Source organism: Piliocolobus tephrosceles, chromosome 2, assembly GCF_002776525.5.
Source record: "Piliocolobus tephrosceles isolate RC106 chromosome 2, ASM277652v3, whole genome shotgun sequence".
Lineage (NCBI taxonomy): Eukaryota > Metazoa > Chordata > Mammalia > Primates > Cercopithecidae > Piliocolobus > Piliocolobus tephrosceles.
This window is the reverse complement of record NC_045435.1, coordinates 165,240,829-165,266,533: the sequence shown is the minus strand read 5'-3', so window position 1 is coordinate 165,266,533 and position 25,705 is coordinate 165,240,829. Positions and strand designations below refer to the sequence as shown.

The window sequence follows — 25,705 nt, the reverse complement described above, 5'->3', positions numbered from 1 at the left end:
CCACCACGGCTGGCTAATTTTTCTATTTTTGGTAGAGACGGGGTTTCACCATGTTGGCCAGGCTGGTTTCGAACTCCTGACCTCAGGTGATCTGCCCACCTCGGCCTCCCAAAGTGTTGGGATTACAGGTGTGAGCCACTGCCCCTGGCCTGTCATAGTATTTTTAAAGCGCTGGAATAAAACTGTCAACCACTATTCTATAGCCGGCCTTAAAGAATGTAAGTAAAATAAAGACATTTTCAGATTAACACTACAAATCTCTGAAAGACATTTTTATACTTGCACTGGTAGAAATATTGAAGAGAATTCCTCAGGTTGAGGGAAATGACCTTGTAGGGTAAAATGAAAGTAACAGAAGAAATGAAGGTCATTGGAAATAGTAAATATAAAAGGGCGTGTATTTTTTCTTCTCTTCTCTTAATTTCTTTACATGTATCTGTTCAAGACACAAAAACCTTAGCACTGTGGTGTGGAATATATAGTGTGTGATATAATATGTTTGACAACCAAAGGATGGACACGTAAATGTAATTACACTGTTGCACATACATATACAACACATGGAGAAGTACAATATTAACTCTGAGTAAATTTTGATAAGTTAAACATTCATATTGTAACCCCTAGAGAACCCATTAAAAATGCAGGAGTTATCACTAAAAGCGAAAAGATTAAAATAGAATACTAAAATTATCCAACTAACCCAAAGAAGGCTGGAAGGAAAAATAGATGGAATAAAAGAAAGGTAAAACAAATAGAAAAAAATAGTAAATCGCACATTAAATCAAGAAGATCAATAAATATATTAAATGTAAATTATTAAATGCTCTGATTAGAAGACAGTTATTGTTAGAATGGATTGAAAAGTCAGACCCAGCTATATGTTGTCTACAAGAAAGCACTTGAAATACAAAAACCAAGTTGGTTGAAAGTAAAAGGAAAAATATGAAACTTCATTAAAATTAAAACTAATGCTTATAAAAAGACACGGTTACAAATACGAATAGGCAACCTACGGAATGGGAGAAAATATCCACAGAAATATCTGGTGAAGAACTTGTATTCAGAATATAGAAAGAACTCATACAACTCAATGATAAAAAGATAAAGATTCCAGTAAGTATAAAAATTGGCAAAACACTTGGACACTTCACAAAGGAAGATATGAATGGCCAATAAGTGCATGCAAAACTACTCAATATCTCTCATTAGTCATCAGGGAAATGCAAATTAAAATTACAGTGAGGTGCCATTACTTACCCACCGTGTTGGCTAAAAAAACTGACACCATCAAGTGGTAGCAAGAATGTAAAGCAACCAAAGTGTTCCTACTCAGAGAGGTGCAAAATGATACAGCCACTTGGAGAAAAGTTGCAGTAGTTTTTCATGAAATTAAATATTTGCATCTACTCTTGGCCCAGCAGTTGCAGTCCTGGGTATTTATATAAGAGAAATGAAGATACGTGTACAAAAAATGTGTACAAAACTGTTCATAGCAGCTTCATTCACAATAGTCCAGACTAGAAACAACCCATCAGCAGGAGAATGGGTGAACAAATTTACATGGAGCTGTAAAATTAAACTCATCTGATGCAGCTGGAAACCATCATTCTCAGCAAACTATTTCTTGCAAGAACAGAAAACCAAATACTGCATGTTCTCACTCATAGGTGGGAATTGAACAATGAGATCACTTGGACACAGGAAGGGGAACATCACACCCCGAGTCCTATTGTGGGGACGGTGGGGGAGGGGGGAAGGGAAGGAATAGCATTAGGAGATATAACTAATGTAAATAATGAGTTGATGGGTGCAGCACACCAACATGGCACATGTGTACATATGTAACAAACCTGCACGTTGTGCACATGTATCCTAGAACTTAAAGTATAATAATAATAATAATAATAATAAAAAAACTCATCTACGGGGAAGTTTTTCAGAAAAGTAGTATAGAGAACTGGCAGGATGGGCAGGGATGCACAAATTTAGTGGGAAATGGATTCTGTATCATCATAGGAGTGTGGTTTACACAGGTATATCCATTTTTCAAGTTTGTACAGCTAAGATTTGTGCATTTCAGAGTATGTGAATTTATCTCCCAAAAACCTATAAAATAATACTAATAAAAACAAGCTGGTGGTGGGGAGTGGGTAACAATATAGATAGAATAATAGAATGATAACAATTATTGTAACTGGGTAATGGATATGTAGGAGGATGTTATATTATTCTACTTACTTTGTATATACTTGAAATTTTTCATTAAATGGAGATTTAGAAATTATTCCAACCTCCATTTTTATAATACATTTTCTTAAATTTAGAAGTTTAAGAATGATTATACTCTGTGTCAAAGAAATATTCCATTAAAGTATAATTATTTTAGTTTCAGTTCAGTTTTTGTTATTTACATTCAAGTAAAATTAAATTTAGAACTTCGTATTAAAATAATTCTTACATTATTTCTGCCAACCTATAGGTACATGTGCAACCTATGAGTACAGATGCCTGAAATGTTATTTGTCACCTATTAAATGTGATTAGTTTTCGGTGGCTGAAACTAGGGATTTGGGGGTAGATTTTTACTTTCTTCCTTATGCCTTCCTGTACTGCTGAAAATTTATAAATGTATTATTTTTACAAACCAAATTTATTCTTAAAACTTATTAAAAATATATTTTATATATATAATTTACATGTTATATATATGTATATATATGTATATATATGTGTGTGTGTGTGTATATATATATATATAAAACATGTAAAGTTTTCTAGTAATGAGAGCTGTCTATATCAACTAATTCAAATTTTGTCCCTGGGTATTTACTAAATACCAGTGCCTTGAGGAACCCTCACATCTCTGTGATTATTTGAGCCTACAAGCTTTCTGAATGAGTGCAAATTCAAATGTTTTGTCTTCCTTGTCTAAGAAGAAAAAAAAAAAAAAAGAAAAGAGGCCCTGAGTCCACTTCTCGCCTCTCTTGTGTTGATATGCTATGTCAGGTAAGGGAGATCATTTATTGTGTGTGTTGGGGGGTTATATATGTAACCATATTTTTAAGAGAAAATGTAAGTGCTTCTGCCGTTGCCTTTATTTACTGTACTCTCACCAAAGATCCCACATTCCTAATCTTCACGTGGTTGTATTGCTGTAACCTACATAAACTTGTGGGCTTTTTTCCTTGTTTAATACTCGAAGGGGATCAGTATTGTGGAGGACGCCTTGACAGACCTTCCGGCTCTTTTAAAACCCCCAACTGGCCAGACCGTGATTACCCTGCAGGAGTCACTTGTGTGTGGCACATTGTAGCCCCAAAGAATCAGGTGAGATTCCCTGGAAGTGTAAAGAAAGCATGCATGTGTGAATTGCCCAGACAGTGGGAGGGGCCCACGAACTCTCAAGAGCCTCCGGTTGTGGGGTCTATTCGAGAGCTAAGGGATACAAGAAGAGGAAGGCTCCTGGACACAGGTATTTCTTCATGCGAAAACCCCAGATTGATTGATTGATTGATTGAGACAGAGTCTCGCTCTTGTTGCCCAGGCTGGAGTGCAATGGTGCGATCTCAGCTCACCGCAACCTCCGTCTCCTGGGTTCAAGCGATTCTCCCGCTTCAGCCTCATGAGTAGCTGGGATTACAGGCATGCGCCACCACGCCCGGCTAATTTTGTGTTTTTTTAGTAGAGACAGGGTTTCTCCATGTTGGTCAGGCTGGTCTTGAACTCCCGACCTCAGGTGATCCGCCTGCCTTGGCGTCCCAAAGTGCTGGGATTACAGATGTGAGCCACCGCTCCCGGCCTAGCCTTTGCATCTTTTGACTTGCAAAGTCATGGATTTAATTTCCTGCTATATAATGACAATTTTCAAAACAGTTTTAAAAATACAAATGGTAAGCAAATGCCACATAGGATTGTTTAACCCTGCAGTGGATATTATAAGCAGCAACAACTATGGGAGGATAAAAATCCCTGGGTCCATGGACATTTCAGGTTACCATTTGCTCACATCACAAACCCATCATGTCCTGGTAATAGTTATCCTAGTCACTAAATCAAAAAGTATGGATGCTTTTCCTTAGCAAAGCCAGCAAAAGCAAGCCCCATTATCTCTTCAAAGAACAAGCCGGTCTGCTTTAGGGTGTTTTTGGTTGTCATTTAAAATAAAATATGTGCAGATTCCCCACAAAAAGCTTTATTCATTGTTCTAAAATAATCCGCAGAGAGGGTCAACTTTTCTAGTATTTATTAATTTGTGGTTACATACACAATTTTTACCCTTTCTGGGAACCACTTTTACATATTAATTGCAGGAAAGAGCTTAGCATGGAAACAGATGAAATCTACTTTGTGGACCGTTAAAGATAACTTTATAAAAATTATTACTATTAGAAACACTATAGACTTTAATCCAAACACTATGAGGTAAACATTATGATATTGTTTTTAAAAAACTTTTCTAAATTGACCTTTCATATGGCTTGCACAGATACCATTTGTGATATATTTCTTTTTTTCATAGAAAATTATTTAAGCTAATATACCATGCAAGTTAGTGATTTGAACATATACACAGACAGAAACACTGATCATAATCCCAAAACTTGGTTTTATTTTTAAGAAGAAATATATGGCCATTTATTTAATAATGGAAGATTTTATAAGTCTGTTGAATGTTTTATAGTTTAAAGTAACTTTAAAAATTGTGTTTCTGAAACATTTAAACCTTTATATATTTCTTGAAATTGTATTGATCATTTTCTCTGTAACATTTGTAAATATATTTGACCAAATAATTCCAACTTAATTATACTTGCAGATTATGGTTAAGCATCTCTTTCCCATTGTTCTTCCCTTTGATCATTTATATTTTAAGTTTGATTTTTATTTTATTCATGTGATTTTTGGCTTCAGTCAGTTGCGTTCTTAATCACTGTGTTTGAAATCACTGGCAGTTTCTCAAAGGAGAGAAATAGAATGGGAAAATGAAGTCCTAAATAGTTTCTCTGCAAGGGAATGATTCTACTGAAGGAATTTTATTGGAATTTTCTTCTATTAAAGAATCACCTTACCTTCATTTGTTACCACAGTTCTTTTCTTTATCTTCTTTACTTTTTAAAATCTTCTCTGCAAAAACTTTTGTGACTTATTTATTTATTTATTTTGAGATGGAGTCTTGCTCATCACCCAGGCTGGAGTGCAGTGGCGCGATCTCGGCTCTCTGCAAGCTCCGCTTCCCGGATTCAGGCCATTCTCCTGCCTCAGCCTCCTGAGTAGCTGGGACTACAGGCACCCACCACCACGCCCGGCTAATTTTTTGTATTTTTACTGTAGATGGGGTTTCACCGTGTTAGCCAGGATGGTCTTGATCTTCTGACCTCGTGATCCACCCACCTCAGCTTCCCAAAGTGCTATGATTACAGGCGTGAGCCACCACGCCCAGCTTTTGTGACTAATTTCTAAGTAGAAAAAATTTGCCAATTTTTTTAATAACCTGGAAAGCATTTTATTAGTAAGTGGTGAGAAATCACCAGACCCAAAGAGGAAATATTTTAATACAATTTAAAGCCGCGTTAGGTATGAATAAGCATTATTCACCTATCACTGGCACTGACTTTTTAAAAGGTAGTTCAGTATGAAGATATGCGGCAATTATGTTCAAAGCCAAAATTACCTTTGTGTCCATCTGTGATGCTGTTGCTATGATCATCTTCAGCTGGAGTACTGTGTGTGAGTCTTCTTTAGTTAATAGGAATTAATGCCCTTTATCTTCCCTGAAGTAGCAAGGAGGGTTCTTGCTCACTTGCTGCCCAGCTGTCGTAGGTAGTAATAAATCCAGTGAGATTTCCTTTCATTCACATGTTGGAAATGTTCTTTTAAACATCTGCTTGTATGGGGAATGATTGATTGCCTATTTAATCAAAATTTCCTATTCACTTGAATAATTTAGGATACTATTATTGGTACTAGTGCAAAAAATTGAGAAATACTAAAATCCTAACACTGACTTTGTAGATCAGTGCTCCTATGCAACTTCTTCGAAAATAACCGCACCCTGATTAGGCTGTGTGCGGTATCACACATTTCAAACATACTTCAAGAAGACACCGCCGTCAATTCCACTTCCCTAAATAATTGGTCCTGAAAATTTGACTCCTTTACATCGGATAGAAATGTCAGTCTCCTTCCCTCAAAAGAGGAACAACTCTATCCACTCAGCTCACCCTCCTACAACATATATGCACACATACTACTACTCCCTGACATAGACTAATATAAGGAGCATCTTAGATAATACTTTTTATTTCTATTAGCTTCTATTAGGGTATATAGACTCTTTTCCCACTACAACACACATCCAATTATCCAATTACAGTCTTGTTTTTCTCTTTTTTTTCCTGCAACTTTATTGAGTATAGTTGATAAGTGAAAATTATATATATTTACTGTGTGCAACATTGTATTTTGATATATGTATACATTGTGAAATGATTACCACAATCAAAGTAATTAACATATCCACCTCAAATAGTTATTCTTTTGTTTGTGTGTGGAGGGTGGTGGTAACATTTAAGATTTACTCTTGGTTGGGCATGGTGGCCCATGCCTGTAATCCCAGCACTTTGGGAGGCCGAGGCAGGCAGATTACTTGAGGTCAGGAGTTCGAGACCAGACTGGCCAGCATGGTGAAATCCTGTCTCTACTAAAAATATAAAAATTAGCCGAGTGTGGTGGCAGGCGCCTGTAATCCCAGCTACTCAGGAGGCTGAGGCAGGATAATTGCTTGAAGCCGGGAGGCAGAGGTTGCAGTGAGCTGAGATCATACCACTGCACTCCAGCCTGGGCAATAAGAGTGAAACTCTGTCTCCAAAAAAAAAAAAAAAAAAAGTACTCTCAGCAATTTTGAAGTTTATTATACATTATTGTTGACTATAGTTACCATGCTGTACAATAGATCTCCAAAACCAATTATAGTCTTAAAGTAGGTTGCTAGCATTACATAATGTTCCCATACTTTTGTAGCTGTAAGTGAATAGAATTCTTAACTTTAATATCCTAACTAGGGTTGAGCTGAGTTTGAGATGATCTTTTGGAAAGATTACAATTAAAAGCAAAAGAATACCACAGTTTTTTTTTTTTAACTAAAGAAATATGCAACAAAAAGCACTTCAACATAATGCATACTTTTTTTTACAAAGGAAAATTGTAGTATCCTCCAAATCTGGGGAGAGGAAGAATTCCATTTGAGGTTATTCAACAATGCTATTAATATTTGACACTTCTATTGTGCTTTCTCTAAAGCTTATAGAATTAAAGTTTGAGAAATTTGATGTGGAGCGAGATAACTACTGCCGATATGATTATGTGGCTGTGTTTAATGGCGGAGAAATCAATGATGCTGAAAGAATTGGAAAGTATTGCGGTGATAGTCCACCCGCGTAAGTAGCACCTGTTTATGTCATTAATAGTTTTATGGCTCTAAACTTGTTTCTTGTTCAGTTTCCCAATCACATTTATTTTCTGGAAAATTTTATGTTGTTGTTTTGTTAAATTATTGGGTCCTCTATTAATCAGTTCTTGCACTGCTATAAAGAAATACCTGAGACTGGGTTATTTATGTATAAAAGAAGAGGTTTAATCGGCTCAGGGTTCTGCACGCTGTACAGGAAGCATGAGGCTTCTGCTTCTGGGGAGGCCTCAGGAAGCGTACAATCATGGTGGAAGGGAAAGAGGGAGCACACACATCACATGGTCTGAGTAGGAGCAAGGTCTGGGGGAGGTGCCACATGCTTTTAAATGACCAGAGAGCAGAGAGCTCACTATCGCAATGGCAGCATCAAGGGGGATCGTGTTAAGCCATGAGAAACCGCCCTCATGATCCAGTCATCTCCCAGCACACATGCCCCTCCTCAACATTGGGGATTACATTACATTTGGGCAGGGACACAGATCCAAACCACTACAAGTCTCATAACCAAGGAGTCAGCACCACCAACAAAGAATAGCCAACCCAGACCCTGAGACAACATTAACAGGAGTGTCAACAGCCAAACAGAAACAGGTAGAGCTGGTGATACCCCAGGGTAAGATGCAGAGCCAGGTACCTGGATACATCACTGCCCTGTAAGAATGAGATCAAGCATCAGAGTGGAATGGGAAAATTCTGAAAACAAGATAAAACAAAAACAACCAGGGGGCCGAATACCAGGGATCCAGACAAGGAAACCCAGAAGTTTACGACAAACCCAAATGATTTTACCTTATCAGAGATCTGTCCTGGACTGTCTGAGGCCTTATGCCTCCCCCTCACATTGCTATCCAAATTTTTGCTAAGTGGACCTTGAAGGTACCATGTATTTATTCAACAAACATTTATGGAGCCAAGAGTTCTGCCACTTAATAACTGTGTGACACTGAGCAAGTTACTGAACTCTGCTGTATTCTGGTCTGATATATAACTGTATTTTGGTGCAAGACATTTCACAACTTCACTGACAATATTAGTAAAAGCAACAGCTGAAATTACTGCAGCTTGCCTTCAAGTCACCATTATGCCAATTTAAATACCCTTTTCTACTCTGTTGCTTAAACATAATTAGATTATATGCATCACTTGATTTTACATGCATTACTATGATTTTTCATTGACATATTTGAGTTCAAGGAGGGTATTTTTCTATTGCAATTCATTTACATTTACATTGATAATATTAAGAATGTTTTAATACATACAAGATAGTAGTTATAATTTAAGCATAACCATACCCAAATTTGGTTTACAGATGAATATATTGGAGAAGGGCCTATTTCTAAGCTCCTAGATGATTATTTTCCCATTGCTGCTGTAACGAATTGCCACACATGCAGCGACTTAAAACAGCACAAATATATTCTCTTACAGTTCTGGAAGCCAGAAGTCTGAAGTCAGTTTCACTGTACTAAAGTCAAGGTGTCGGCAGGGCTGTTTCCTTCTGAAAACTCTGAGAGAGAATCTGTTTCCTTGGCTTTTTCCGCTTCTAGAGTCTGCCTGCATGCCTTGGCTTGTAGCCCTCTTCCTTCATTGGCAGAGCGTGTCACTTCAGTCACTGCTTCTGTCTCCTCTTCTTAGTCAAATCGCCCTCTTATAAGGACCCTGGTTACATTTAGGGCCTACCTAGGTAATAAAGGACACTGTCCCCTTCTGGAGAGTGTTACTCACATCTGCAAAGCCCTTTGCCATATAACGAAACATATTTACAGAGTCCAGGGATTAGGATGTGGACATTTTTGGGGACCACCACACCCTATTGAAAGCCAACACATTCATCTATATCTTCCTTCCTCCTTTTTTCCCTTGAAACTTTCCTCCATTAATTAACCCTCCTCTTTTTCTTCATGTTTATCCTCTACCTCCCTTTTTATTCCTTCCCCATAGCCTATAAACCTAAGTTCTCCCAAATTAAAAAAAAAAAAAGTTATAAATTCTGTTGACTCTGTCCTGCTCTAGCTTTTCTTCCATGTCTCTCCTCTTCGTATCCAAATACCTTTAAAAAGTAATTTCAAGTTGCATTTTCTAGCAATATGTAAGATAAGATATCCTTAAATCTTTTCATAAACACTAAGCAATGTTCCTTAAAGTTTAAGAAAAAATTTTGAAAACATTGCTGAGTTGGCAACAAATAAGAGAATTCATCAGAGGTCAAAAGTAGTAAGAAGCCCAAAGCCAGAGAGAGAAGCACATGCTGAAGGTGGCAGCTCCCCCAGGGCATGTGCCAGTTCCTGGAGGCCTAGCACTTCATTCTAACAGACCGTGCTTGCGGACAAGAGACAAAGCTCGGGGTCCAGGCAAAGGGAGTTCGGAGCAAAGACCACAGCATGTATAGAAAAGGGACCCAGAGAAGGTGACACCAATATAAGTAAGCTAACTTTCTCTCTTCCTTAAGGGAGATAAGGAAAACTGGCTGTTTTTTGCCTTGGCTTTTGGTGAAGGAAAGGATAGTCTCTGATGAGAATTTCTAACCAAAAACCAGCCAGCATTTGGGGTTAGAATTTACACTACCTGACTGTCCCCAAAAAAACAGGTCAAGAATTTAGTTTAAAGCTTCCAAGTTGATAATGCCCACAGGAGCTGACAGATGAAAACACAAATCTCTGGAAGAATGCATCTGAACTTAAGCTTCAGAATCCTTATAAAGTTTCAAGGAATGTAAACTCCCAATCAAAAAATCACAAAACTGAAAGGAAAGCCAAGATAAACAGAGTCAGTAGAAACAAACAGTATAATCAGACCCGCAGAGATTATATTTCTTAAAATTATTAGATGCAGAATGTAAAATAATTGTGCTTAAAGAAAGTCAATCAATAGCCTACAAAGTACAGGCCATTGAAAGTATGACTAAGAAACAAGAATCTTTAAGAAATGATCGAACAGATTTAACAAGGAACCAAATAGAATTCCCAGAACAGAGACGTAATAATTTAAAACAAGAAACTTAGTACTTGTGTCAAATAGCTGATAAGACAGTTACAGAAAGAATTAGGGAATTGAGAAATATGTCTTGAATGAATTCAGTCTAGAGATTCTGAAGGAAATTTGATAATATAACATACCAGCAGACCCTCACTGCATCCTCATGTACTAGACGCAGAAAGATAATGATCACAGTATAAAGGACTGACATGCAAAAGGAAGCACTCCAAAGAAAATTTGAGCATAGGGTGAAGATATTAACTTTATAATATGCTAAAGAAAATGTGGGTGTTAAATTTGGAGTGACCTCTGAGAAAAGTAACTTGCAAAACAGTGGAGGGAAACAGGAAGTGACAAAAAATTCAGTGCAAAATAAAGTAAGAAAAGAAAAAATGAGAAATATTTTCAAAAGCATGACAAAGCAGGCGTGGTGGCTCAAGCCTATAATCCCAGCACTTTGAGAGCCTGCGGTTGGAGGATCAGTTGAGCCCAGGAATTTGACACCAGCCTGGGCAACATGGTAAGATACCATCTGTACAATTTTTTTTTTTTTTAATTAACTGGGAATGGTGGCATGTACCTGTAGTCCCAGCTACTCAGGAGGCTGAGGTGGAGGATGACTTGAGCCCAAGAGATCGAGGCTGCACTGAGCTATAATCGTGCCACTGCACTCCAGCCTGGGTGACAGAGCAAGACCCTGTCTCAAAAGACAAAAAGCACAAAATAAGATGGTAGAAATGTATCTACCATCTAGATAGATATACAGGTATATCTATAAATATGTCTGTAATCAATATAAATACAAATGGACCAAATAGTAGAAAACAGTGTTATACTAAATAACAAAACAAGGTCCAGTGATATGTTGTTTACAAGACACATCCCCCAAAATAAAAACAGAGTTTGAAAATAAAAGGATATAAAAACAATTAGAAGCAAACACTAATTGAAGGAAAATTGGCATAGCTTCATTGATATCAGGAAAAAATCAATTTTAGGCAGAAAGCCTTACCAGAAATAGTTGCTATATAAATGATAAAAGATCCAGTTTATCAGGCAGGTGTAATAATTGTAAAATTGTAAACTTGTACATAAGATTATATGAAACAAAAAAATTTAAAAAATTAAGAAAGGCAGACCTACAAAGTTCATTATTATAGTTGAGATTTTTAACACATCTCTTTCAATAATCAACAGATTAACTGTTAATGAGAGAAAGATGGGAAATTAGGAGGTAGAAGATTTGAAAAACAATCAACAGGCTTGGTCTAATAGACAAATAGAGAACACTACATCCAGCAACTGGAGAAAATAGTTTTTTCAAGCAAAAATGGACACAGGAGAAAGAAAAAGCCATATTTGCCAAATGATCACTAAAGAAATTTAATCAGTAGTTAAAGGTTTTCCTGTCAAGGAAGGAAAAGTTCTGACAGATATTTGAGATACAGATGTTTCTAATACTGCACAGAATCTTCCAGAGAAAAATAGTGATTGTTCCACCTCTAATTTTATAAAGCTAGTATGAACCTGACGCCGAAAACAAGGTAAGGACAGTACAAGAAAAGAATATTAGAGACCAATCTCATTTATCAGTATGATATAAAAGAAATCTTGAAACAAAAAACTTGGCAAGCCAAATTTAGCAATGTATGAAAAAATACTCTGTGACTAGGAATTCAAGGTTAGTTTGAATTTAGAAACTTTATTAATTTAACTTTGTACCTTACCAGATTAAAGTGTGACTTGTGGACTTACAATGGAAACATCATTTTATTCACAAATATTTTTTCTTAAATAGCTTGAACTTAAAAGTTTATATATTTTAAACATATATTATTTTAAAAGCACTAAAAATGTTGCTCAGGAATAAGTATAAAAATGTGCCTTAATAGGGCAAATTATGAAACCTTACTAAAACATATTTTAAAAGACCTAAATAAATGGAGCTATATACAATGCTCATGAATAGGAAGACTCAATATCATTTAAAAATGTTAAAAATGGTTTTCCATTAAGCCTAGCAATCTAATTCTAAAATGTGCATGGGATTGCAAGGGGATAGGAAGAAGGGGGCAAAAGTAAGACAGTTCTGAAGGAGAAGAACCTGGCAGGAAGACTTGCTTTACCATGTATGGAACCTTATCAGAAAGATGTTGTAATTAAGACAGTGTGGTTTTAAAAGAGTGATGGGCAGACTGACTAATTAAACAACAAGGAGATGCCAGAAACATATCCACATATATCTGCGGATTGGGCCTGTCACAGAGAACCATCAGTCAGCAGGAAAAGGATGGCCTCATTGAAAAATGGGGCCTAGGCTATTTTTATTCATATGGTAAAATGAAATTATATTCATAGCTAATATCACACAAAAAAATCAATGACAGATGGATTAGAAACTTAAATGAGAAACTTAGATGAGAATTTCTGTTCATCAGAATATACCTGAAAGAGAGGGAGAAGAAAAGGCACAGATGGAAACATATTTATAACATACATTTGACAAAGGCCTAGGTTCCAGAATGTATTAAGAAATCCTAAAAATTAATAAGGAAAAGATGACCACCCAGTAGGAAAAAAAAAAGGGGGTAAAAGACATGAAAAGGCATTCCCAAAGGAAGAAAGCTGCGTAGTGAATACACCTTTGAAAGGTGTGTAAATTGGTATAACCACTTTTGCACCCCAAGACATATACACGAATGTTCTCAGCAATAAGGTTTGTAATGAGGGTGGGAGAGAGTAAATAGCCCAATGTTTATCAACAAGAGAATTTTTAAATTGTGTTATAGTGCACACTATATAGCAATGAAAACAGTGAATGAATCTCATAATGTTGAATGTTTTTTAAATATGTTATAAAAAGCAGTTATAATGTTGAATGAGCTTTTTTTTTTAATTAAAAAAAGGCTGAGCGTTGTGGCTCATGCCTGCAATCCCAGCACTTTGGGAGGCCGAGGCGGGTGGATCATTGAGCTCAGGAGTTCGAGACCAGCCTGGGCAACATGGTAAAACCCTGTCTCTAAAAATACAAAGCAATTAATGTCACCTGGTAGTGCATTTCTGCCTGTAATCCCTGCTACTTGGGAGGCTGAGGTGGGAGGATCCATTGAACCTGGAAGACGGAAGTTGCAGTGAGCCAAGACCATGCCACTACACTCCAGCCTGGGTGACAGAGTGAGACCTTGTCTCAAAAACACAAAACAAAAACAAAAAGAAAATAAAAATGCACACCATACCCTTTCATTTATGACGTTTAAAAACGTGCAGACCTATACAACATACTGCATAGTGATGCATATGTGTGATAAATCTATAGCTAAAAACAAGAAAGTGAGAAGCACAAAATTCAGGGTAATGGCTGCCTCCACGAGGGTGGAGGAGGGGCAGCACCGGCGGCCACTGTTGAGCGTCACTCATTTACCAGGGGTTTGACTGGAAGAGCTTGGCTGCCAGCTCACCGACTAACACTTTTATCCAGAGGAATATTTTTCACAGTTAGAATACTTCTGGGTTAGAGCAGCGCAGAAAATGAGAAAACCTGTTTGGGGAGCTTTTCCCTGTTAAAATATGAACAGGAGGAGCACTGGGGATAGGTAGACGGCACCCCATCATACTTGGTTTGATTCAGTGTAGATCAACGCCATTAAGAATTCTGTTCAGAAATATTGATTACTCCCCAGCTATGTGCTGGGCACCTGGAATACAAAGATAAATTAAAACTGCAAAGATAAGTACTGGGAGGGAACAAAACAAAGCAGATAAGTAAATTGGCTAATGAATGTCCTGGGTGGGTTTCTGAGTTCTTTGGCCCAGTCTGGACAAGTGACTAGGGAAAGCTTTTGAAAGGAGACTGCGCCTCTCAAAGATGAGTCTTGAAGGAAGAGTTGGAGTTAGAGAGAGCAGGGAGGACAGGCTCATCTCAAGCAGAGGTAACTCCATTAATAAAGATATACAGGAGAGATGTATGTTATTTCTACAGACAAAACCTTGAGTTGGGGCCTCTATAGAGATGAGGCAGGAGGGTTGAGTTGGCTTCTATGTGCTGCAGAGATGGTAACGCTCAACTGAATTTAGGCCAGGCGCGACAGGACCAGAGGCTCTAGAACCCCCGTCCTAGACAAGGTGAGCAGGGAGGCTAGTTTGGAGGCTGTTGGAATGGTTCAGGTACAGTTGAGGAGGTGGAGAAGGGTGGTAGAGATGAAGAGGAAGATGTGGATCAAGAAATATTTAGGAGGCAAAATTGGCAGGACATGGTGTTTGGTTGGCTATAGTGACTGAAGGACAGTCACTATAGGACAGGATGGCTATGGAATGATAGGACAGGATGGCTATGGAATGATAACTGAGCCAGCTAACAGTAACTGTCTCTATACGACATGAAACAGCATCTCAGTCCGTTCTTGGAATTTGCCAGTGTAGAGTGGATCTAAGTGAAATTTCCTCTTGTCTGCCTAGTGATTTATAACAATTTGCAGATGTAACATGGCCCCCAGTACATTTGTGGCACTGTGGTTCTGTCACATTTATCCTAAAGCTCAGTTGCAACAGAACAAAAATATGTCTTTGTTCCTAAAATACTCTTCCTTGAGAAAATTCAGTTTCCAATATAGCACCCCCAAAGTTAATTCATAGAAAAGGCAGTGATGATCATATAATTATAACATCGTGTCTAGAAGGCTGACCTGATTGAGTCTTTCCTTTGCTGCTTATAAGTGCTTTTTTTGTAATTTTATTTAAACAAAATTAACATGTTTTATTTGTAATTGTAGGTGAGAATTGTGTTTAGTGCATTGTTTTTATTTATTTAATGGAAGTGTTTTTCAAACGCATGATAGAATATTTTCATGAAAGGCTTGAATCTCAGAAGCAATATTTAAATAACCTGATCGCTTTTGTGGCTGGAACTGTCTTTGTCCATTTTGTGTTGCCTATAACAGAATACCTGAAACTGAGTAATTTATAAAGAAAAATAATTTCTTTATTGTAGTTATGGAGGTTGAGAAGTCCAAGGTCAAGGGACCACATTTGGGGAGAGCCTTCTTGCTGGTGGGGACCCTCTGCAAAGTCCCCATGTGGCGCAGGGCATCCCATGGCAAGGGGGGCAGAGCGTGCTCACTCAGGTCTCTCGTCTTATAAAGCCATCAGCCCCACTCCCGTGATTACCCATTAATCCATTAACCCACTTATCCATTAATCTATGAATGGATGAATCCATTCTTGAGGGCAGAGCCCTCATGACCCAGTCACCTCTTAAAGGTTCCATTTCTCAGTACTGCTCCACTGGGCATTACATTTCAACATGAGTTTTGGAGGGGACAAAGAGTCAATCCATAGTAAGCTATAACTGTAGATCACAAATCTCACTTTTTGATTCATCCCATCCCCTGGATCAGAAGGTTATATTCAGGATGGACAAGATCATGCAGTTTTTCTAACTGGTTGGGTCAGGTAGATCTACCCTCTCTGCCACCCAACCCCACTCAGCATAGCTGACAGTAGGAAAAAAAAACAAAAGAGGTGCCTTATTATTTGCTGTCCATGATGCATAAGAAGTGATTGGCTGAGAAGATGTCTCAAAAAGGTGTTCAGTCAAACCACTGGGTAATTCATTTAAATAACTTGTTAACTTTTTTCTACTTCTGAATTAGTTTTTAAACAGAATTCATCAGACAGCATTTTTTTTTTTTTACCATTGTGTAAATAACAATAGCAAACCTTAAATGAAACTATCTTGTGTAATATAGTAATCCCCTAAGATTTAAGAGAGCTTTCGAGCCTCAGTTATCATTTCCACTTAATCTTTAGTGCCAGCTAACCAGGAAGCTCCTAAAATTAGAGCTCTTAATCAGTGATGCCGTTCATGAACACCAAAACAGATTCATCACTTTCTTTTTTTTCCTTTGCAGCATTTTGCTAATGGAGATTATAATAGAAATGTTTCCATTTCAGGCATACCTAAGAACCGCCATTGAAAATGAAATGGAAGTCCTTTGCATGGCCTTCTTAGCCCAGGGTGGATAGAAAAGATAATCAGCCCACTGAGTTAATCCCTCGGCTGTGTCCTTACAGGATGTGGGAATTAGTTCACCAGATTTGTCCATTTTATGCTCTGTAGCCACCATATGGCAAACCCAGGCCAGCTTGAACACAAGAGTCTTAGTTTAAAGAAACTGCCTTTTCCCAATCAGGCAAATCATGAGGTGTTTTTTGAAAACCAGCCATGTCCCAGTGTCTGCCACAGTCTCTGTGGCAGGAGTTACCTGGTCCTGGGTTCAAGTTCTGACTCTCCCAACATACTAGCTGTAGGGCCTTGAATAAATCACTTGAACTCTCTGAACTTCAGTTGCCTATTCCATAAAAGAGAGATAAAAATAGGGTTGTTGTGAAGGTGGAATGTGACAATTCACATAAAGCACAGTGCCTAGCTGAGCAAACACTCAGTAAATGTTAGCTATTAGAATTGGTATTTTTAAGCGTTTTAACTTTTAAGTTTAAACAACTGGTAATTCTATTGTCAGAAGTTAATGGAAAACTAGAAAATTTTACATTTTCAGAGAGGCACCACTTTTAAGTATTTATATGTTTAAAAACACATTTTTCTTTTTTTAGGCCAATTGTATCTGAGAGAAATGAACTTCTTATTCAGTTTTTATCAGACTTAAGTTTAACTGCCGATGGATTTATTGGTCACTACAAATTCAGGCCAAAAAAACTGCCGGCAACTACAGCACAGCCTGTCACCACCACATTCCCTGTAACCACAGGTAAGTTTTTCTGTTTGGAAGTTTGTGGCAAAAACTTTAGGAGTATAAGAAGAATTCTTTTAAAGTAGAAAAAAAAGTAAGAGAAAGATACTTGAAATTAAAGTTAAATAGGATGAAAGCTTTGGTAAGAGAATAATATGACTGCATTAATGAAAGAAAGGTGTAGGGGGTAAGAATGCTTATAAGCTAATAGTTTTAAAATATCTGGTAAGAAAATTATGACCCTTGAACAGTGACTAGGAAGCCTATTATAAGCACAGATCATTCTAAGCCTAAGTTTCCGTTTCCAGAACTGACAAAATTGTCATTTGCTTTTTATTACATAGAATTGTGATATTTTAGGTTGAAGTTTTAGGGCCTTGCTGTTTTTCATATTCTACCAATGTTTGTTTTTGATTTTTTGTTTTTTGTTTTTTTTTTTTGCTTCTCAGCGAAATGTCATATAAAATGTTATTTATTTATTTATTTATTTTCAAATCGGAGTAAATTAAACAACAATATTCAATGAAGTACAGAGGCTGGTTGGGAAACTGGCCTGAGTGCTGAGGCATGATGTAGGGAGGCAGGGTCTCTGTAGCTAGTACCTGGCCTATCAGTTCCACCCCTGGGATTTCAGGCCTCAGATCTAAAAATCCAAATCTAGGGAGGAGGGGGAAAAGCAGGAAGGAAAGACTGAAGGTTAAGATATAAAATAGGCTGAAATAAGCCCAGCTTTATTGCCCCCATTTTCCATGTACACCCACACTGAGGCTGAGTACAGGCAGGCACCTCTGGGTCTAACGTTTCCTCTCACTCCGCAAGTGCGCCACCGTGTGGTCTGGACGTGTACCGCCTCATTGTAACTGCTGTGTTTGTACAGCTCAGCTCAGTAAGCCTTGGTGTCCATGTTCTTTCCAGTGAATTATCTGGTCACACCCATTGAGCTAGTGGTTCCCCTGCTTTTATCTCCATCCTGAACTTTCTCTGAAATCTCAAGCATGGATTTGTAATTCTCTCTTGGACACAGTGTGACTGTAGCTGTTTAAATGAAAGCATATACAAACTTGTTTTTGTCACACTATTTTCTGCCTCAAACCTACTTCTCCACTTATTTTCCCAAGCACGTCCACAGCATCAGTAGCCTCACTCAGGGTCATCTTTGATACCCTCTGTCTTTTCTCCCGACCTCATGCCCCACCCCGCTCCCATCACACCGAATAGACCATGTTGTTCTTCCATTAAATGTATAGTCTACAGCTATGCTATCCAATATGGCAGCCACTGTGAGCACTTAAAATGTGGCTATGATGTTGGGGAACTGAATTTTTAATTTAATTTTGATGAATTTAAAATTGAAAAGCCTCATGTGACTAGTGACTACCAGATTGGACCACATGGGAGCCCAAACCCCTTCCCGTGGTATGTCAGACCCTTCACACTTTGTCCCCAGCCTCTCTAGTTTCATCTTCAGGCCTTGCCAACTCTCTCCTATGCTCTAAGTATTTCTATTTTCATCCTATGTGTGGGGGAAGCTGTTGATGGGTTTAAGCAAAGTTCAGGATTCGTTTCACATTTTACAAAGATCACTGTGGCCACTGCCAGGTGAATGAATCGTAGAAGTCCAGCGGGTTATCAGAATCTCGTGCTGGTCCAGGTGAACTGTGCTACGGCACAAATTCAAAGAGAAATCAAGAGATGAGAGGGAGACAGTGACAAGCCTTGGTGATTCATTGGACTAGGGAGGTCAGGGAGGTGTCAGGAATACTTCCCAGGTCCCGGGCTTGCACAGCTGGGGTGATACTGCCACTGTTCACTGAGGTAGAGAACTGGATTTGGAGGTGGATTTATAAATTAGGCAGTGGCTTTGTTGGGTTTGAGGTGTCTGTGAGATTTTCCAGTGGATATGCTATGCATTGGGATACATGGGTCTCCAGACCAAAAGAAAGATTTTTTTTTTTTGTTTTGAGACGGAGTTTCACTCTTGTTGCCCAGGCTGGAGTGCAGTAGCACGATCTCGGCTCACCGCAACCTCCACCTCCCGGGTTCAAGTGATTCTCCTGCCTCAGCCTCCCGAGTAGCTGGGATTACAGGCATGTGCCACCAAGCCCGGCTAATTTTGTATTTTTAGTAGAGATGGGGTTTCTCCATGTTGGTCAGGCTGGTCTTGAACTCCTGACCTCAGCTGATCCACCCTCCTCGGCCTCCCAAAGTGCTGGGATTACAGGCCTGAGCCACCACGCCCGACCATCCAAAAGAAAGATTTAAGCCAGATTTAAATTTAAGAGTGACCCATCACCCACAACCCGGGCCACAACGCACCCCTCGCCAAGGTGGTCTTCCGGGATCCGTGCCGGTTTAAGAAGTGGGTGGAGCTGTTCATTGCTGCCGAGGGCATTCACATGGACCAGTTTGTGTATTGCGGCAAGAAGGCCCAACTCAACATTGGCAGTGTGCTCCCTGTGGGCACCATGCCCGAGGGTATGATCGTGTGCTGCCTGGAGGCCGTAGCAAGCTGTCCTGGGCATCTGGGAACTATGCCACCATTATCTCCCACAACGCTGAGACCAAGAAGACCCGTGTGAAGCTGCCCTCTGGCTCCAAGAAGGTTATCTTCTCAGCCAACAGAGCTGTGGTTGGTCTGGTGGCTGGAGGTTGCTGAATTGACAAACCCATCTTGCAGGCTGGCTGAGCCTACCACAAATATAAGGCAAAGGGGAACTGCTGGCCACGAGTATGGGATGTGGCCATGAACCCTATGGAGCGTCCTTTTGGAGGCGGCAACCACCAATGCATCAGCAAGCCCTCCACCGTCTGCAGAGATGACCCTGCTGGCTACAAAGTGGGTCTCATTGCTGCCCTCCTGACTGGACGTCTCTGGGGGAACCAAGACCGTGCAGGAGAAAGAGAACTAGTGCTGAGGGGCCCAATGAAGTTTGTCTTTATGCCAAAAAAAAAAAAAAAAAAAAATTAGGAGTCATCAATACATAGATAGTTGAAACAGTGATCAAGAATGAGATGACCTAGAGAGTGATTGAGGGCAGGAGGAGGAGAGGAGCTGAGATTAACCCTCTAGAAACTTCCAGCTTTTAAAAAAGAAGGTTACACTGGCAAAGGAGACTGAAAAGGAGTGGCGAGGGAGAAGGGAGGAGAACTGGGAAGATGTGTTGTGAAAGCCGAAAGCCGGGGAAGGGAATGTTTCAGAAGGGAGTGATCAGTGAGTCAAGCGTTGGTGACACTTCCAATAAGGGAGGACTACAATGTTTCCATTTGGTTTCATGACATGGAGGCTACTGGAGACGCCAGCACAATCTATGTATGTGGCATTGTGCTGGCAGAACCCAGACAGTGTGTGCTGAGGGGAGTGTGGAACACGGCAAATTGAAATAGGAAATTCAGTAGCTCATTCCCCAACTTCGGCCTTAAAGAAGAAGGAGAGGCTTTGAGAGTCTTAAAGCTGCTTATGTTGATGGGAGTAACTAGCAAAGAAGGAGAAGGCAATGGCAGACAGAAGCAATAAACTGAGAAGGAAAGTTTCCACAAAGGTGCGAGGGGCTGGCTCCAGAGGACTCACAGAAGGCACGACTCCAGGTCGGAGGAGGTGTCCCCTCTCTCGGAGGAGGAAAAGAAGAGAGATGGTATAAAGATGACTTGGAGGTTTGGTGGGGATCTCGAGGACTTTTTCTGCTATGCTTCTCTTCTTCCTGGAAAATAGGCAGGGTCACCTCTGAGAGGGAGAAGGGAGTGGCAGCACGGGAGGTTAGGAGAATGAGAAAGAATCTGAAAAACCGTTGTGGAAATCGGAGAGTAGGCTGATCTCCAGCCTGTCACTCTGCTGAAGGCCCATTTGTGTAATCAGTTGTCTGAGGGCAGGCACAGGAAAAACAGATTTCTCTGCAGATTCATACAGGGCTTAAGGACAGAGGGGAAGGACCTTAAGGCATTGTGTAGAAAATGATTGAAATAATGGACCATGGAAATAAAATAGAATTGCTAAGGAACTAAAGACAGGCCAGGGTTGATGGGTTGGGAAAAATGAGAGCAGCCAATGTGTTGAACCATCAAAGATGGAAGAAAACGTAGTCATAGAGTAATTAAATAAATAAGCTTGAAGGGGGGAACGCTGGATGCCAGCAGGTCTAAATTTGACAGACTGACAGTGAACAGCCATAGCATGAAGATATCCGAGGCCGGAACTGAGTGTCTAGGAAAGTCCCTGGCGTAGATGAGGCCACGGGACTGCGGGATCAGGCATGGGAGGCTGAACCCACAGAAACAATCTCGGGGACACAGCCAGGGAGGGCCGAGAACCGGGGACCAGCTTTGTGAGTGAAGGGCAAGGAGACAGGTGACAGTTAAAATGAGGAGGGAAGGAGAGAGCCAGTGACCCGCAGGCCAGACAGCAGGCCCCACCAAAGCGGGAGAAGGGCATGTGGGACGCCCACCCCACTTCCAGACTGGCCTTCCGAGGCTGAGAAGCAGCGGGTTCCCACCGGGCCCGGGAGAGGGCTCGCCATCAGAGACACCGCAACTTTTTGACTTGGTTAATTGAGTAAATTTAAAAGTTTACAGCTGAAGTGAGTTTCCCAACTTCTGGAACAGTGGTGTGACTCTTCCCTTGCAAACACCTTCTGAGCTCTTTCTGTGTCTCTCTCTTTTTAAAAATGCATATTTAACCTATTATATGTATTTTAACATTAAATCACATATGTTTTAATATTGCTATGTGCTTCAGATTCTTTTTGGAGTTAAGTAGGGGGTACAGGCTGGGCGCTGTGGCTTACGCCTGTAATCCCAGCACTTTAGGAGGCCAAGGCAGGCAAATCACCTGAGGTCAGGAGTTCAAGACCAGCCTGGCCAACATGGCGAACCCGAGTCTCTACTAAAAATACAAAAGTTGACCACGTGTGGTGGTACACACCTGTATTCCCAGCTACTCTGGAGGCTGAGGCAGGAGAATCGCTTGAACCCGGGAGGCAGAGCTTGCAGTGAGCTAAGATCACACCACTCCCAGAGTGAGACTCCATCTCAAAACAAACAAATAAATAATAAATTAACAGAGGAGTTGGTGGGGCCTGTTGGAAGAGCAATATTACAATTGCGGATATTCACCCAACAAGGGCAATTCTGTTATCGCAGTTCTGTTTAGTTTTTCCTAGCATATTGTCACACAGAAAGAAACAATTAGCAACTATTTTTGAAATATTTTTAAGGTGATTATGAGGATGAACTATTTTCACGTTGTTAACCCAGGGTTTCTCAGCCTTGGCACTGTTTATATTTTGGGCCAGATCCTTCTGTGTTGCCGGGACTGTCCTTTTCTCTGTGGGATGTCAGCAGCGTCTCTGGCATTTACCCACTAGATGCTAGCAGCACCCTCTAGTTGTGATAACCAGAAATGTTTCTAGATATTGCCAGATGTCTACTGGGGGCAGCATCACCCGTACTTACTTGTACTTCAGAACTGCTGTGTTTTGTCTGTTTGGTTTACTTTTAAATTTGTCTGCTTCTTAGTTCTTAAGACCCTTATAGCCAGTGCCAGGCTCAAAATAAGTATTTAGTGATTGGTTGCATCTAATTACAGATGTAACACACTTTACACATGAACAGTATTTCTAAAAACCTATACTACTCATGTTGAGGCAATTGCATATTTTAAGGACGTCCTCAGGGGAACACCCTAGGATTCCTCTTGTAAAGTGAGGGATTAAGCTACGTTCTGTGAGTTCCCATTTGTTGTTCTGGGTTTTTCTAAACAGGGCACACACTCAGAGTATGTCTATATTTTCTTATAGCGTTAGTTTTATACAAAGGAAGAAGAGAACAGGGCTACATTTGTGCTATCTTTGATCTCAGGTTTAAAATTCAGTAGAGGGTATTGAGTTGCCCTGGTGAAATTAGAGCAGTAGTTGGTAGCATGGAGAATTTCTTTTGCATGGTTTTAAATTTTGTCTTCACAGTGATGGATGGGTGGCTCAGGGAAATAAATGATAAGTTTAAATGGGTGGATTCAGAATTAAAGACCAGTTATGCTTGAATTCACTTTTCCTGAAACTTATGTCTTCTTTGAATTAAGGTTTAAAGCCCACGGTGGTCCTGTGTCAACAAAAGTGTAGACGGACGGGGACTCTGGAGGGCAACTATTGTTCAAGTGACTTTGGTAAGAAAGAAAAGCCAGTCTTTTTCTCTTTAACCAGAAACTTGAGGCTGCATGCTTCATCTCAAAGGAATTCCTATGAATTTATGGCGAAGGGTCAGTAACACCACTCGTTTATCCAAGAAAATACTTGCCTGTACATGAGAATGGTCAAATTGTTAGATTTCACAACTGAGAAAAATAGGGATTTAGAAAATATAATTTTTGTCCTATAAGTTTAATAATTTGGGTCTTGTTACATGGTACTGGGTACTGCCACACCGTGTATTCTGGCTGACTATTCCTGCAAAAAACCTATATACTTTTTTCCTTACATATTTTTCATATGCAGAGTATTTTTTCACACATCTGTACTTCAACTTAAGTAAATTAGAAACATACCCAAACTTATATTCCGAAGCTGGCCTCTCTCAGAAGAAATTCAAGTATTTCCCCTGTACTGCCTTTCCAAAGTACTGAAGCAAAAGTTGGAAATCTGGAGTCCATTTGGAAACTCTTACAAACTGGAACCTGAGGAGGTATTCTTTAATGATTTAGAAGTTTTAGAGTTGTTTCCAATGGAAAAATTGTACCATCTATGAAAGCTACTTAAGAGCGAAAGATACAAAATTTAATTATCTCAGTTATTTTTTAAGTGGCTTAAAAGGAACATTTAAGACAAATCTGATCAGGAAGACCAAGTTGCTATGGCCTAAATAGGTTTCCCCAAACCAAACTTCCCCAGAGAGGCTTTGCTTGCTTTTTCTGTGTCTTGAAGTGACTTCTGTAGTCCAGACGAGCTGTATCATGGTGAGGGTGTGAAGACACTGAAGACTCTGGGGCCCTAAACCTTACTAGAGTTCACATGCTGCAATTCAGATAACTGGCATAAGTGAAAGCAACACCACGTGTGATTGCTACCACGTCCGGTTTACTCTTCTGTAGGAGGTGCTTCAGGAAGTCTCCCTCCCTGTGTCTTGGGAGCCACTGATTCCACCTGACTATACACTGAATTTTGCAGTGAACACTCATCACACAGGATCAAAGTAAAGCATCGTAGGAATTCTGATTTTACGAACATTGCACACTGCCTGAGCGGTGAGTGTTCACTTTATTCTGAAGGAGTCAGATTAACCCTGTCCAAAACTTGATTTATTCCATTAATGTGACCACTTACATGGCAAAATGACCAAATCTATCACCAGCCACTGGTTCTCAACCAGGGCTGGTAATGGTTCCATGTTAGATTACTGCATTTTTCTGGTTGTCACAATAACTAGGAATTGCTACTGATTTTTCTAGGAAGGACAAGGCTGGTAAAAAATGTATTCAGTCCAGGTGAGGTGGCTCACACCTATAATCCCTGCACTTTGGGAGGCCGAGGCAGGCGGATCACCTGAGGTCGGGAGTTCAAGACCAGCCTGACCAGCATGGAGAAACCCTGTCTCTACTAAAAATGCAAAATTAGCTGGGTGTGGTGGCGCATGCCTGTAATCCCAGCTACTTGGGAGGCTGAGGCAGGAGAATTGATTGAACCTGGGAGGCGGAGGTTGTGGTGAGCTGAGATCACACCATTGCACTCCAGCCTGGTCAACAAGAGTGAAACTCTGTCTCAGAACAAACAAACAAACAAACAAACAAAACCATATTCAGTGCAAGTCCTACACCACGAGGAACTGTCCTCACTCAAGCCCCCAGAATGCCGGAAGCACCTCCATGAGCAAGAGCATCTTTCCTTCTGTGGCACTAAAGAGAGACTTTTCTCAGAGTGTCTGATGGAAAAAATGGGATTACGTAATGAAAATCAACTGAATTTTACTAGAGTTTTTTTAAGAAAAAAAATGTTTAAGTTAATACCTCAGTTCTATACTTCAGCTTGTTAAATGAAATAAACAAGAGTGCATAAGAAAGAGAATAGACCACAGAAGACAGAGCTTTACTGATAATTAGACAGAGGTGAGGACCCAGGGAATGAACAAAAGTTCGGGAAGAAAGGACAGCTACAGAGAAGGGTGAGGAGAACACAGAAAGGTGGCTACACACCCACACCGACTCAAAGACTCACGTCTTAGTGGCCCAAACCCCATTGCGTAATCTCTTAGCATGAGTATTCACAGGTAGAGCCTCATAAGCCAGACTATCCCCTATCTGACAATCAACCACATGTTGGATAAAACATTTTAAAGAGTTTCAGCCTTGGCAATGGACCGTAGTGTGGCAAGTATTTAGGCTTCTCTTCTAGTTATCAGTCCCCAACAACCAGGGTAACATGACAGCTCCAGCCTGCATTTTGATGACAAATGTACAGAAGCAAATGTGAAACCTCTATGAGGGCCTTTTCTTTAACATTAAAATGCTTCGTATCTGAAACTTAGAAGA

The 25,705-nt window shown here is 39.8% G+C and overlaps 1 protein-coding gene and 1 pseudogene across 1 annotated transcript in view; both read left to right on the top strand.

Moving 5' to 3' along the window:
• PCOLCE2 (procollagen C-endopeptidase enhancer 2) overlaps positions 1-25,705 on the top strand; it is a 77,096-nt gene that overhangs the window by 47,994 nt on the left and 3,397 nt on the right. The window contains exons 4-7 of the mRNA XM_023215358.3: positions 3,206-3,330; positions 7,303-7,439; positions 17,060-17,214; positions 23,267-23,350. Of these exons, the coding sequence (XP_023071126.1) occupies positions 3,206-3,330; positions 7,303-7,439; positions 17,060-17,214; positions 23,267-23,350 (501 nt within the window). The remainder of the gene's footprint in view (positions 1-3,205; positions 3,331-7,302; positions 7,440-17,059; positions 17,215-23,266; positions 23,351-25,705) is intronic.
• Positions 19,491-20,105, top strand: LOC111544744 (annotated as a pseudogene).